The sequence below is a fragment of the Crinia signifera genome, chromosome 7, assembly GCF_055691185.1.
Source record: "Crinia signifera chromosome 7, ASM5569118v1, whole genome shotgun sequence".
NCBI lineage: Eukaryota > Metazoa > Chordata > Amphibia > Anura > Myobatrachidae > Crinia > Crinia signifera.
Window position 1 is genome coordinate 68,686,638 of NC_139223.1, and position 16,238 is coordinate 68,702,875.

Sequence of the window (16,238 nt, forward strand, 5' to 3'; positions counted from 1 at the left end):
AGAAAAAAATGTGAAAAAATACATATAAAAAAGACATACATAGAAAAATGATGATATGATAGATGAGCAGGTAGATATATTTGGCCAAATGGATGCTAACAACCTCATAAATTAATTATAAAAGGAATACATGTTAGCAGTAATGAGTGCATAGTGCACCAGCAAACCCCCTCTGTCTTGCATATAGCTAAACATCTCAGCAAGGTAGCACCTCTCATTACAGGGTGTGCAGTCTAGGGCCCCCCTCTTTCCATAGTCTATATTGTGTATCCGTACACACCTGAAGCCTGAGATTACTTCTTCCTAGATTAGCACCCCTCCCCCACCACCCTCAAATGTTTTTAAGCAGGGACAAATGTCAGTTTTCTTGGGGTAATTGTCTGGGTGCTGGCCCCCTTGAGCTTGTCTGGCTGGACCACTTCAGGGCATCGCTACTTTACACATAGACTCACATAAACATATCATCATTTTTCTATGTATGTCTTTTTTATATGTATTTTTTCACAATTTTTTTCTTTTTGACACACCCTAACATCCTCTCCCTCCAGCCTAACCCTAAGCACCCCCATGTAGTGTCTAAACCTAACCTCCACATTCCCCGGCCTAACACTAACTTACTTAACCACATACTTTACATTCTGGATCCCAGCAGTTTGGATTCCGGTCACCGGCAACCTCATTGATGTCAGAATACCAACATCAGTCTCCTGGCTGTAGTCAGAATGCCAGCATCTGTATTGTGAATGTTGGCAGCCCCACTGCTGGCATCCCTTTGTTTCTGTACATCTGTTTGCATTAGACATGTTTAACTTAAAACTAAAGATTATTTTTTACAATAATAATTAAATCTGGAACTTACCAATGGCATTTGAAGATTGATCATCTCCTACATCTGCAAAGTAATAGGGTACAATCATGAAAATGTGTGTACAGTTTTGCAAAAAGTGCAGTGATTGTTAGATGGATACTTCTCTAAGCTTCGCCATTACCATAGAGGATTTTGGAATGGTCATGTTATTACAAATATCTTGCAGAGCTTATATAAGTAGCTCCTACATTACATCTTTAATTCATATTGTTTTTCAAGAAAAAAACTCAAAAAATTACTGTACATATGCTTTTTTAAAGGTTCCATTTTGTCTGTGCATGTCTTAGAACTCACCTGATCGGAAAATAGGACCAACGTCTAAGATAACAGTGTTCCCTTCATTCTGTTGCACACTGTTCCTCAAACCGGAACATGACTGCAAAGGAAATCATTGTTGCAATATATTATATGTGTACCTTAAATTCAAATTATTAACACATAACTGTATTCAATTATCTGTCTGTGTTTTGTATTAATTAATATTTAGGAATCTGCTGCAACCAGTCCCAACCCCCATCAGCTGGTCCCTGCAGACATGAGAACGCCTATTTTATTTTGAACATATCGGGGTCTATTCATCATCAATTAATATAGAGAAAAAAAGGTGATAATTATAATTTCCACACACTTCTTTATAAATGATCAGTTATATGTATTGTAAAGGTAACACAGGAGATATCAAGGATCTCTCCTGCTTAACTTTCTCTACTGATGTCAGTGTCGCACGCAGGGGGGGGGGGGGGGGGGGTTACTTCCGGGTCTCTCAGTCAGTGAAACAATCCAAAATTTTCTGAAGGCCATTCACAAGTTCATTAACAGGAACTCGCCGTTTCTGGGCGGCAACTTCACCTTCTCTGGGAGTGTCAGGGGAAACCTCAGGCATGCCCAGGCCTTTTAAAAGAGGGTGTGTGTGACGTCAGCTCCAGCCTCGATCAGGTTGATTCATTTGCAGCTGCTGAGTAAGTCCTGGGCTACTCAGAGTGCACTATGGAAATCATTCAACAGCGAGCAGCTTGCGGATGGATATGCAGCCCATTCGCAGGGTTCAGGGCAACATATTCGCTACCCGTTTGCAGGCTTGCGAAGGGCGGGATTACACTGTGGCAGCTAACTATTCACAAGGTGGTACATGGTACTGCTAATTCACCCAGCAGGTCTGAATCAGGCTCTATAAACACTGTTTAACAGACTAGGTACTTTGTATTTTCTACTCCCATGCTTCACATATTAACATAAATATCCATGTGCATTCTGCGGGGAACACTCATATCTTTCAATGGTATTTCAAGTCACTTACATATGCGCACATGCTTGGATGGAAATGGGCGGGCAGCTGACATCCGGTGATGTCAGCTGCACGCCCCCCTGCACCCGCATCATGGCCTCATTAACATGAGAACGGCCAGCGTTCTCATGGGGGCGCCCATGAAATGGGCCCGCTATGTTGGGTGCGTGCACCCGGCGAGTCTGCACATGCACCCGGCGAGTCTGCACATGCACAAAAATGCACCTGCGCAGACACACAACATTGGTCCTCCGTGCGAATGCATGGAGGACCGAATGAACAGAATAAATTCATCAAGTTGCAGTATTACATTTTCAGAGCTTGAATGTAGGAATCTTCGCCATCCTCAGATGGTGCTTGTTCCTGCACCCCACCGGTTGTGAAGATGGATCTATTCCATCCCTCCGCCACTGCTCAGCTCCTTCCACCAGAAGTCATACTTGAGTGCACTGAGCAGTGTTTAGTTTCACCACGACGTGGACCGCTAGAGAAAAGGGATCCACTCAGATTCCACCACCGTGTCTCTAACACTGCACAAAAGATGGTTGCATGGCTACGTCTGAGCCGAGTGGTGCTGGTGCTCAGTGCTGTCCAGCATACATAACTCAAATGTGCATTCACAAATTGATTCAGAGATTTCGGGATTGGAGGCTCCAGTCACAGGATTGAAATGATGGCAATTTTGGGCCTAAATCCCGAAATCTCAGTGATCCCAATCCTCCCTAATGTACCAGAGGATGAGAGACTTCATAGACCACTTCATCTGAAAAGCTAAAGCTAAATAGTATTCTCCATTTTAAGTCAATGAGCAGTTTAGTGATTCTCACTTTAGCGTCCATTGTTTTTGTAATGTAGGCCAGGTATTTCATAAGCCAAACACCATATAAACGCCCAACATGTAACCAGAATATTAATGTATACATGGTACTAGGAGTCAGGAAAGCTTTTAATGTATACTACTCTACTTTGAATGCGATATTACTTACGGGTTGACAGGAACCTCTTGTGATATCACAGATGTTGACTTCACAGTGCAGATAAACTAAGTTGTAATCTCCAACAAACTTAAACATTTGAACAGAAAACCGTCCCTGGGTGGAGACCCCATTTTCCATCACCCTGATAGTTCCATCCTTCCTGTTAGGACACCTGTAACAAAAAGAGACGGACTGCTAAAAAAATTAATTAAAATGAAGTCTTTGATCCGCACTAGTGCTAGGAACCCGCTAACACTACTATCAGTCATAGTAGGGTGAGGGGGGGGGGGGGATTCTTCCTGAGTTCATGTCCATTTGTAAAAGGCATTACAGCTTATTGTGCTCCTTTTAATATAACCCAGGTAGAATAACTCAGGAAAACCCCTTTGCACGATAGCATTACTGGCTCACACCAGGGTTGCGGTCACAGGCACAAAAGTAAACCCAATCACACCATGAGCAATTTTGATAAAAGTTTTCATAAATGTCCGCTGCAGATCTCTAAACTAGATGCCATACACTTATTGTGTTAAGAATTTTGTATTATAAATAAAATGTTTCCACCTTTGGCTCAGCTTATACTCTTTGTGAATGCATACCGCCCAATTTTTCGGTAAAGGCAATAGGGAGCCTCCGACTTGAGTGCTCCTGAAAAGGGTGTGACCACAAATGGGAAGGAGTGTGACCTCTATGCTAGGGGCATGGCCTCACAGAGAGTGCTGTGATTGCAAGCCACACCCCCATTTCTGTCACTGTGAAGCATGCCCAGGGCACTATGAGCTGCTGACACGCCCTCTGTCCCTCTCTACCGGTGAATAGACACTGTGTGCATGCTCACAGTGGCTATTCACCGTGGAGCAGAAAGAGAGAGCAGCTCTCCAACCCCCACTCCCCTCCCCCCCACGCAAACACACACACACACCACCACCACCGTGGGACTTTGCGGCCCATGACAGAGATAGCTGGTCAGACCCCCACAAAAAAACAGAACAGTTGGAAGGTACACAAAGTTCAAGTGCACATTTTGTTCAGGACTTACATGTGCATAATACATAATAATGCAGAACTTACTTGTTCGTGATCATATAATATTTCACAGGATCATCTATACTTCTTGTAGGCGTAGCAAAGCAGTTTTTCATCAGCACAACATACTGAGATGAGTTTTCACCCTCAAGACTGACCCCGACAAATAAAATATTTCTTGTTGATAGGATAATTTCACTCGCTGTATACGGTGATGAGTAACTCTGATCTGTGTAGAGTGCCATTTGTGCCTTGAATTGCCCAGTGCCCTCTATGTTCAAAGTCATTGAACTGCAAATAAGATTACATTGTTACATTACTGAGTCCTGAAATAAACATAAAATGTACTGTAGGTCACCAACCATAACTAATATTAACATAGTAAACTGGATAACAATATAAAATAATAACAGGTACTTGTGGAGTATCACGGCTCCCATCGCATACTATCGCATGCCATATGTAGTGGCATGAGATAGCATGCGATGAGATGCGATTTTTACCGTTTTTAAGCTATTTTTAGCAAAAATCGCATGCCATCGCATCGCATGCAATCAAATCACATGCGATGCGATCGCATGCGTTTTTGCACTGAAATGCATCCAAATGCATAGAAATGTGCATTAAACATGTTAAATGCCCCCCAAATGTCATTTAGAGTGTACCACCCCCACTATCAACGCCAACCCGAAGCGTGGCGAGCGCAGCGAGCCCGCGAGGGGCGGCGGTACGCGTCCTACGACCTTTTCATACCCCCACTATCCACGTCGGTGTGGAGTTGAGAATAGAATAGTGTGGCGAGCGCAGCGAGCCCGAAGAGTGGCGAGCGCAGCGAGCCCCGCGAGGGGACGCGGACACCTGTGAAGCCCGCGGGGGGACGCAGATACCTGTGAAGGTATCCGCGTCCGCTCGCCACGCTTCGGGCTCGGTGGCTCGCTGCGCTCGCCACACTATTCTATTCTCAACTCCACGCCGATGTGGATAGTGGGGGTATGAAAAGGTCGTAGGACGCGTACCGCCGCCCCTCGCGGGCTCGCTGTGCTCACCACACTTCGGGTTGGCGTTGATAGTGAGGGTGGTACACTCTAAAAAATGACATTTGGGGGCATTTAACATGTTTGCTGCACATTTCAATGCATTTGGATGCATTTCAGTGCAAAAACGCATGCAATGCGATTTTTAGCAAGCGATGCACATCGTGGGAGCCGTGATACTCCACAAGTACCTAATAACATGCCCATTGTGCCTTGTATCTGTGTTACTGTGGCTGAACAATTTCCAATGTAAGTAAACCACATGGCTGGCTAAATTTATAGAACTCTGGTCGTTAAGTGCTGGGGCCAATAGGCTAAAACATTTATGGACGACGGCCCTCATTCAGGTTGGATCGTATACTGTATAAGCTAAATTGCTCATAGCAACTTAACATATCCTTAGCAATGCACACTACCTCCTTCCTGCATTTGCTAAAACTGTAATACGGTCTACATGGAACTGACTGATCTGTGCCTGCATGGAACTGACTGATCCATGCAGGGTGCCAACTTGTATTTGTATTTAGCGGCCTTATATACGGCATCCGAATACAAATACGACATTGAAAATTACAACACCTTATAAATGATGTTCCAAAATACGAATGTGTAATTATATACTCCACCGATAACAGTCGTATACAAAATATGAATACGACAAATACATATTCATATTCTTAGTAACTTTTGCCCAATATTAACGGTTTCTTCTAAAGGTACACAAATGTAATTATATAATTAAAGGAATTATTTATGGAATTCCATATCAAAATTATACATGTACAAGTGCACATTCTCATTTTGCTCCTGAAGAAGCTAGGAGGGAGGTTGATCCCAGGAAAACGCCTTGAGCTTGAGTAGCCTACAGTATACAGCACAAATTACCACTAAGAAATATTGTTTCTATATTCGGAAATTTTCTGAGGCAGCGACAGACTTGTACAGTCACCTAGGTTAACCCTATACCCATATATGTAATTTTTTTGGAATACCATCATCCACTTTACAACTCCACATTGGAACTATGCTGGCTACCTGGTAATAATTTACTGAATTACAATATTGGAGATGTCCTAGTCAAGATAATACGCATCTTGTTCATCTATAGTGGTATTGTGCTTTGTGTGATTTTAATAAAAACCTTTTATATGTATGCACTTGTACACGTGTAATTTCAATATGGAATTCCATATATAATTCCTTTGATTATATAATTAAATTTGTTTATTTTTAGAAGAAACCATTCCTATTGTATCTAATTTTATAGATAACAGCCAATGCGGGTACCCTTCTGCCTCTTTCTTGTTACGTTTACTGGGGGCTGATAACCCCTGTACTGTACCAGCTGCAGTTAGTAGCGTATTCTGTGCAGGAGGGCGCATGTGAGTGCCTATTTTCTTTTCTAAGCGGTAGCTTCACCTGCAATTAGTAAATTTGTAGCCTAAAAATCGCAGTTGATTAGTCATGTGCATACAAACATGTTCTATTCTAATAAATATTCATATTTGGTCCATCTGCTCTCCAAAGGTTCAGCAAGAAGTTCAAGCAAGAGACCGTACTTGCCTACTTTTAAAGTCTCCTCTCTGGGAGAACCACGGAGAGGAGACTGTCTGCAGCACTTCTGAGGGTGGGGTTTTGTGTAGACGTCATCAAGCCCCACCCCCAGTGCTGCAAATCCCGCAATTCTGAAGAGACTCATCCAATCTAGAATCTACAGTATGAACCCATTACCTTATAATCGGCCTCAATGAGTTTTCCAGAGTGAGATTTAAATCCAGAGGATATGAACAGGAAAATTCCAGATGGACTTCATGATATCTTACGATGACCAAGTTTGATATCATATTCACATACATAGTATTTTTGTAGATTGCATGTGTTCCATTATTCTAGAAACACAAAGTTACTAAAATTACAGTATGCCATTGTTTGTGTAACTGATTAATAATATAGTGGGGTTTATTTATCAAGCATATTGATAGTTACTTTCAGTAGCCAAATTATACTATTCAACAAATGTTAAAATGATCTCTGCTTCTGGCATGTAAATGTGTTTAAGCCTAGTTTAGTGATGCTGAATTCAGTGGAAAAATCAGAGTTTCTTTATAACGTCACATTTATTAGATGCACAAAAGTATTAAAAGTGGTAATACTGTAGTTATATCTGATGAGATTTCAATTAATCTCTATAAAACTGAAATATCCTTATGTTTTTCATTTATAAAATACTAGTAAAACTAAAGAAAACCTTAAAAACGGCATAAAGTAAACAGCAAAATTAGCCATTAAGCCAGAGGTTCCCAAACTTTTTTGAATCACGGCACCCTAGAGCAATGGTTCCCAACCCTGGTCCTCAAGTACCCCCAACAGTGCACGTTTTCCAGGTCACCCGGCAGGTGCACTCATTATTCAGGCACATTTGAAAAGATCCACAGGTGGAGCTAATTATAGCACTTGTGATTCTGTGTGGAGACCTGCAAAACGTGCACTGTTGGGGGTACTTGAGAACCAGGGTTGGGAACCACTGCCCTAGAGCATCAAAATATTTTCAAGGCAATCCTAGGCCAAATGCTTATCGAGAAATTCAGAAAAAAAAATCTTAAATGAAGTGCATTGTGTTTATATGTCACAGTTATCTGGTGTGGGACAGGATTTGCTTTTGTTTGTCAACATATATTATGATTGGCAGCCACACGCACTGGTTTTGCCTGGTACATTGACCATAAATAATATAAATTAATCTTGGTCCACCAAACCAAGTTGGTAGTTTTGAATGAATTACCAGCATACTACATGACACATCTTCAGCAACTTCGGTTTCTCGTTGTCGCCACTACTTTGTGATATATTTGGAAAGAGTGTATTTGAGTCTCAGGTCCTGCGCTCCTTCTCAGGCAGCCTTCTTAGTTATCACTTGTTAGGTCTTCCTCAGACCTTGTATGGATACTTGGATGTGGGTAGGTGTGATAATTTTGACAGGCGCCCAGAATTCAAGTAAAATTCAATTTATTGATAGAATATTTGGTACTCTTTACCTAGAACGGCGCCCGTCGCGGGCATCGCGGGTACATTTATGTATGGCCGCGACGCGACCGACGCGATGCCCGCGATTTCCAATTGAAACCAATGTTAAACTTTGAAATCGTGTCGGTCGCGTCGCGGCCGTCCATAAATGTACCCGCGATGCCCGCGACGCGATCCTCACGATTTCCCATAGGAATCAATGTTAAAAGGCGCGATGGACCCGATTTTACTGTTAAATGGCTCAATCCACCCGATTTGGCCATAGGAATCAATGTTAAATGGGCCACAGAGCCCATTAACCCTTAAATGTCCCCCCAAATTTTTAACGCCACCCCACGATCCACGCCAACCCGAAGCGTGGCGAGCGCAGCGAGCCCGCGAGGGGCGGCGGTACGCGTCCTCCGACCTTTTCATGCCCTACTATCCACTAGGGCGTGGTGTGAGAATATAATAGTGTGGCGAGCGCAGCGAGCCACCGAGCCCGAAGCGTGGCGAGCGCAGCGAGCCCCGCGAGGGGACGCGGATACCTTCACAGGTAGACGCGTCCCCTCGCGGGCTTCACAGGTGTCCGTGGCGAGGTGGACACCTGTGAAGCCCGCGAGGGGACGCGTGTACCTGTGAAGGTATCCGCGTCCCCTCGCGGGGCTCGCTGCGCTCGCCACGCTTCGGGCTCGGTGGCTCGCTGCGCTCGCCACACTATTATATTCTCACACCACGCCCTAGTGGATAGTAGGGCATGAAAAGGTCGGAGGACGCGTACCGCCGCCCCTCGCGGGCTCGCTGCGCTCGCCACGCTTCGGGTTGGCGTGGATCGTGGGGTGGCGTTAAACATTTGGGGGGACATTTAAGGGTTAATTTGGCCTATTTGGCCCCAAATCGGGTCCATTGAGGCATTTAACAGTAAAATCGCGGTCAATCAGCCGTTTTAACATTGTTCCCTATGGGAAAATCGCGGTGATCGCGGTCATCGCGGTCATCGCGGCCATCCCGATTTACCCGCGATGCCCGCGATGACCGCGATCACCGCGATTTTTACCCACGACGCCCGCGATTTCAATCGCTGGCGCCGTTCTAGGTAAAGAGTACCGAATATTTACCTATCAATAAATTGAATTTTACTTGAATTCTGGGCGCCTGTCAAAATTATCACACCTACCCACATCCACTTTGTGATATATGGCGGGATGCACTACACGTTGCATCTGTGATGCGATTCATCTCGTCACTTATCGGCTACATTCCACTTTTAACAATGCTGTATGTTATTATTATAATATTGTTATTTATATAGCGCTCTTTCTCCAGCAGGACTCATGGTGCTTAAAGTGTGGTTAAAATCACAAAGGAAAGCTGTTCTTTGCTATAGAACCCAGGAGTCATTCTGCACATGCCCAAAATGATGTACGGAAAAAGCCCATAGGTGTCTATTTAGTAAAGATGGCATTGGATCTGGGATACCTAACCGGTCCAAGCCTGGTACATATGAATATGCAGCCCAAACTGTGACAATTATATTTTCTGAGTTTCGGATGCATTTTCAAACCAAGTACCTCTGGCCCACAGTGCATTTTACTGTCTGCTGTCCCACAAACACAGATACAGTTTTTCTAAATATCTCAAAAACCTTACAGGATATCACATTTCTGATGGTATATTTGGATTCTATTCAGTGGTGTCACAAGGGAGGCACAAGCTACTCCTGGGTGTCACCTTCCCATTGGGTGACACCAAAGTGCTGACTCCTCTGCAGTGACAGGAGCCAGGTGTTGCAGTGTAACATTAACCCGCAGCACTTGGCTCATGTTACTGAAAAGGAGCAAGCAGTGCTAGAAGTGTCTCTGTGGCAGCCTGAGGTAATTGGGGGCTTTCCCCACAATGCACACACATTTAGTGATATCAGTGGAGCTTCAGCAAAGCCACTTCCCTTTTCAGGAGTATCTTTCCGTGGGGACACCGACTTACATGGAAATTGATATATTGCCTGATATTGCGTGCCTCTCTCTTTCTGGGGTATATTAATCAGTGGGGGTCAGATGGTCCCCAACAAATAATCAGGGGTTGCAGTGGCAACAGTAAATTTTAGAGTAGATGATAGAAAAGTATGACTGTTCTTTAGGCCATATACAAATTATAAATATAGTTGCAGGTGTAGCTAAAAATGCTATTCACTCAATTAATTGTATGTACAGGTATAGGGGGGTATGCAATCCCGGATCACGGCTGTCGATCCCTCCTGACAGCTGTTATCCTGGCCTGTTTGCCATTTGCCTGACAGCAAATCGGCAGGCACGAGTCAATGTCTGGCCTGCCAATCGGCGAAAAACGGCTGTGTATTGTCGATTTACAGCTGGGATTGTGTCAATCCACGGCCGTTATTGGCAGAGCAGGCCCGACAGCTTCTAAAGTCGGGCTCATTCTGCCGTGATTCCACTTCAATGCTGTAGAAACCCCAAAGTCTACTTCACTTCATTGTATTTTTTCCCGTATATCAGAGACTTCAAAATGCGGTTCTCAAGGAACCCTAACAGTCCAGGTTATAATGATATCCATGGCTCAGCACATTTGGTTAAATCAAATTGACTGAGGTGCTAATTAAGTCACCTTTGGCCAAGCATGGACAATTAAAAACTGGACTAATAAGCTGGCCATACACTAGTGTGATTTGTCCACTTTTCACCGATAGATCAGGATCCGGGGGAAAAGTCTCCAAATTGCATGTGTTTGACATTCGATCAGATTTGCGGTCCTGCACGCATCGGAGTCAGAGATCCAACTCCGGATGCTGCACATCTGTCCAAGGCAGCCTGCTGTCAGCAGGGACTGTGAACGCATACAATATATCATATGCAAAAGAATGGCATGCGATATATTGAATCGCATGCGACTACTCCACAGAGAAGTCACATAGTGCATGGGGGGCTTTAGGGTGCCTCGAGGAACGCATTTGGGATCCTCTGCCACAGGACAATAAATACAGTATTAACCATTGAAATAAGACTAGATAATGAAAATAATGACACACAGGCAATTTCCAGCAACAAACAATTAAAATAATGGGACTATGGCTAGAATTCGGGAAAGCTACTGTATCAACTATTAATGATCTGGCTTCTAATAAAGAAAATGTATAAACAACGTAGAATATTTACAGTAAATTAGGCAGCATAAATATAACATAGGATGGGCAAGTTTGCTCATAATGTGCTGACTGATTATTAAATAAAAATGTCACACATTTTATTGTCATGTAATTACATTCCCACGTCACATATGCCCAACATACTTACATACAGCTGATTTCCACATACTCCATCTTGCAGGGGACTTGTAACAGAAATAATTCCTGTTTTGTTCCAGGCTTCAAAACCAACACAACTGTTGTCTAATAGGTGGATGTTGGTTACTTCGAGGTTTAGTCTGTTCAGCTGACATGCCCGAAATGAAGCTGTTATTTCATGTGTACTGCACACTAGGTCGAGGTGCACGTCTTCAATATCTGTAGAGACATTAAATTTATGCTGTAAAGTGTGATATTGTGAAGTACAGTATCTTAACCAATTCAACTAAATTCAATAAATTACAATAAAATAGATTCTATAAATAAACAAATGAAATTGAAAAAAATAAAATAAATTCTAGTGGTGTTCATTAAATAAATAACATAAGTCAAGATTTGGGGACTACCATTGATATGACCGGACTTCTACACAATTATGGCTGAACCTCCACATAATCGTGCCAACACCATGTGCTTTGCTCATAATCAGGCATGAACAGGACTGTGAACAGATCTGGTGGAACCCGGTAACAGTAGTAGGTAAGGGCAGGACATGCCCATTCAGAGGCCCTAAATATGAACTGCACCAGGCATGGCATGCCGATTCCATCTTGGAGGTGTGGTTAAGGCCCCCATACACTTGTGCAATGTCTCCAAGGGGAGCAGTCGCATGCGATTCCTTAGAACGCGCATCGGATAGGAAAACACATCTGATTCCACACTTTTCACCCGTTTTTTGGGGAATTGGGTGAAAAGGGCCCAAATTGAACAAGTGTATTGACTCCAAGTGACTCTCAATTGCTCATCACTATGTTTTACTGTGTATGCTATGTTTTGTCTACCAGTATTACGTACCTAAGGCTTCACGTCCATCTTTACAGTGGCAGCTATAGCTTCCATCCACCAGTCTACATTCTTCATCGTTTGTACAAGAGCATTGCTCAAGCAGGGTAGTTGGGTCTAAAATATAATGTCATAGTGTTAATGCAGGAATATGGATAACACTTCTACAGATAGCTGAATATTAAATCAGCTCTTTTCCCTTTATCCCACCGACTCTTATTCTTACATATAAATAGAGCATTTTGGGAAAGCTGTGGCAACTGGCACAAAAGGACAACTGGGCTTGGGAGTGGCGCCCAGGACTGTACAGAAGATGGTGTAATTGACCAAGGGAGAAACATGGTTGATACCCTGGCAGCACGTGTGCCCAGTTTGTGGGATTTCTGGGTAGGCACTCAACCACCTGGAGAACTGCCAGCCATGTTCAACCAAAACATATACATTTTCTCCTGCATTGGCTTCAGCAAACGTCATTATATTTTGAAGCTTATCCAAATGGATAGCAATGTGTAAATGACTCCACATATACTGTACCACTCTGCAAATCCCTACAAAGATTTTCTACATAGATTGAATACTCTTCAAAATATTCAATCTCACCAGCAAATCCGTAAATAAAATATTAATCTCTTGGGGATGATCGGCACATATTCACAGACAGGGGATGCAGAGGCTCTGCATTTTGAAAGCACAGCACAGAGTGGCTCTTGATTCAACTCATCAGTATCATGTTATCCTCATAGACACTACCCACCTTCCATAATACTAATAGTGTGAATTGTACTAAACTTTGCATCCACAATGCAGTTCTTCCCACCTCTTGCATTGCATTTACGACCTCTCTTTATCGGAGCTGTCCTTTGCCATGACTAGACTTCCAAGTTTCGGACAAAGGAGTCCCTCTGCACTGCTGCTCGGTGTGATGGGAGAAATCCGATTGGATCCCTCTCAGAGGAAAATGTGAAGGAAACCCCAAAGGCATCTATAAGGTAACTCCAGCAAAATCTGGCATAATCACCACACCCAAGCCCCAGAATGCATCTCACTCAGGAACTTTGTACATATTCTTCACCTCTCTTAATCTGATTCTACACCACACATATATATATATATGGGTATATTCAATGCCGCACATCGAGCAGCAGCGAAGGAGTTTTTTAAGGCATGGATAGCTTTTTTTTAGTGAGGAAAAGCCATCCTTGCCCTCCAGCCACCTCGCCGGCCGCTCACAGTATTCTATGTTCCGGGGACATTCTCGTTGTCAGAGGATGGCAAGGATTCCCGTAAATGGCGAGGTTTGTTGCAAATGCAGCAAGCCCACTGCATTTTGAGGCAAGCCTTGCAGTTCTGACAGCCACACTTGCCATTTCCACCTCACCTCAGGAAAACGGCTCGCCGTCAGCCGCTGTCCCCCCCTGCTTTGAATATACCCAATAGTATTCAGACACCCTGCAATTCCCTCACTGTTGTGCTAATCTCTACATTGAAATACACTCACTCCTCTCTACATTGAAATACACTCACTCCTCTTGTATGAGCTCTGTCCTTTTGTTAATAGATTCCAAGTTCTTCCCCGCAGAGTACTTCCTTGCTTTTTTTTTTTGTCTGTGCTTGCATTAGGGGCTATCCTATACTATACAATTAACCCTTATATACAGCACTTATCAGGATTATACTTTGCGTGTCTAGGCACACAAAGCATATTCCCATATAACCAGCCTTCAGAGACAAGAAAACATATATGTTCAGGAACTTATCCGACCACGTGTGTCAGCACCTGAAAATAACTAACTTTCTGGACAATAGAAATAGTCTATAATAGGATAGCCCTATAATGACCTAAAATCAGCCCTGCTAATCTGCAGTGTGCTAACAAGTCTTAGAAATAAGCAATAATAAAAATAATAATAATCGGAAATATTAGATAAATCACAGTAAACTTACCTGTGCAATATGCTGCATTGCAGAATGGTGTGCTGCTGAATTTGTACACGTGGTATCCCTGTGGACAAGCCTTGATTTGAATATTAGTTGGCGAGTAGCAGCAGTCACTACTGAAATGGGTACAGGCTGTAACATTTACTATTCCGTCACTTGGCACAGGATGTGATCCATTTACCCACACTGGGAAGTTTGTGCTGCAATGCCACTCAGGCACACATGTTTCTGACATGCGAATCCCTCCAGTGCCTACAAATCTGTACCATCCAGACATAGAGAAGTCACATTTATACCCCAATGTATTTGAAGTGCTTCGCCATGGCTCGTCAAGTAAAGTATATTGAGAACATGGGTCAAAACAGGAATAAGTTCCATTTTCTTTATAGCAGTCTGAGCTCTGAGGACAAACGTGTGTTGTACATTCATCAATCTCACAATGAAACCCATTCCCATAGTAGCCATATGCACAAGAGCAGGAGAAGCTGCCGATACTGTTTGTACAAGTTGCTAGAGCGTGACAAGTATTGAGTGTATGATCTGAACATTCATCAATGTCAACACAAATATCTGCCATATTTTTCCTATACCCTCTTGGACAGTCACATTTAAAGGAGCCAAATGTATTGATACAGGTATGAGAACAGTTGTTGGACCACGAGTAGGCACATTCATCAATGTCGGAGCAAGTGAAGCCATTTCCGATGAACCCATCGTTACAGGAGCATTCGTTATTGCCAAAACTTTCTTCACATGTGGCATTCGGATGACATTCAGAGCAATCAACCAGAGCTGGAGAAGATGGACAACATGAATTGTCAGCAACTGCAATGTAATCTTCCCGTACAACATTGGCCAACAAATCCATGCAACGGTCTAGACATTTGCTCTAAATAATGTATCAATTAGAAAAAGCCATACGTTTTTTTACACTCTATATTGTGTTCATTAGTATATTATCAGCATTAATAAGAGCGAAGGAAAGGAGCTAAGTACACAGATATGCAAAGCACTTCTCTATGTACCATGTCCTAATTTGCAGAGTATGGTAATCATAGTCTCCAACCTTTAGTAAAGTAAATAATGCATATGTCCATTTGTTTACAGTCATCTTTACCTGTCAGTACACATATGAATTCCTTGTATCACCGGAAAACACAATCTTGCTTAAGCAAGGTCTTGGTGCCTTTGTTCTGCATGCCCAAATATAGTGGCAACAAGATAATAATAATAATAATAATAATAATTGGTCTCTGCCATGTAAACTATGACAAAAAAAAATTCTGGAGCCCCACTAGGGATCCCAAACCACAGGCTGAGTGCTTATATTATACGACTGATCCCCCTTGTTTACAAGACGCTACTATGTCTATTTTGATCAATTTAATAATTCCGTAATTAAGTCAGTAAAATAATTTTGCCCACCAGCAGTTTATTTTTTTTATGAGTTTGCCAAGAAAATTATTTCCATGGCTTGGCAAGTTCATACCATACCAATGACTAGATTTTCTCCATCATAACTGAAAAATGAATAGAATTTAAACAGGAAATATTATTCTGCAAGGAGGCGCTTTACTTTGGAATAGTTCCCAGTAGGATTATTTCATTGTTACATTATAATTTTTAGACAAGCTGTCCGATCCTGTCCAGATAGGGGCAGCTGGATGATTGCCATGGGAAATGTGAATTTAGATATGGATTACTTACTTGAGGTGTTCATTACTGAAAGAAAAATAGAAAACAAAAGAGACTTAGAAATCACAACACAGACAAATTCCTAAGCTTAAAAACTGTCTGTCATATTATTATCCAATGGAGAAAAAAAAGTTAAAAAGTAACTTAAGTGATGAGTGCCAGTAGCGGAGTCGAGAATGGTCTCAAAAGCAGTAGAGGTAAATCATAGCCAGATATGAGTGTTATGTGATTTTCTTATATCCACACATTGGCCAGATATGTATCAGAAGAA

At 42.7% G+C, this 16,238-nt stretch overlaps 1 protein-coding gene across 1 annotated transcript in view; it reads right to left on the reverse strand.

Annotated features, from left to right (window-relative positions):
* Positions 1-1,151: 1,151 nt before the first annotated feature.
* The window catches only part of LOC146021198 (uromodulin-like), a 37,180-nt gene continuing 22,093 nt past the window's right edge, over positions 1,152-16,238 (reverse strand). The window contains exons 7-14 of the mRNA XM_083154993.1: positions 15,980-15,994; positions 14,279-15,064; positions 12,347-12,451; positions 11,502-11,710; positions 6,922-7,079; positions 4,202-4,447; positions 3,140-3,302; positions 1,152-1,244 (exon numbers count right to left, since the gene is read on the reverse strand). Of these exons, the coding sequence (XP_083011119.1) occupies positions 1,152-1,244; positions 3,140-3,302; positions 4,202-4,447; positions 6,922-7,079; positions 11,502-11,710; positions 12,347-12,451; positions 14,279-15,064; positions 15,980-15,994 (1,775 nt within the window). The remainder of the gene's footprint in view (positions 1,245-3,139; positions 3,303-4,201; positions 4,448-6,921; positions 7,080-11,501; positions 11,711-12,346; positions 12,452-14,278; positions 15,065-15,979; positions 15,995-16,238) is intronic.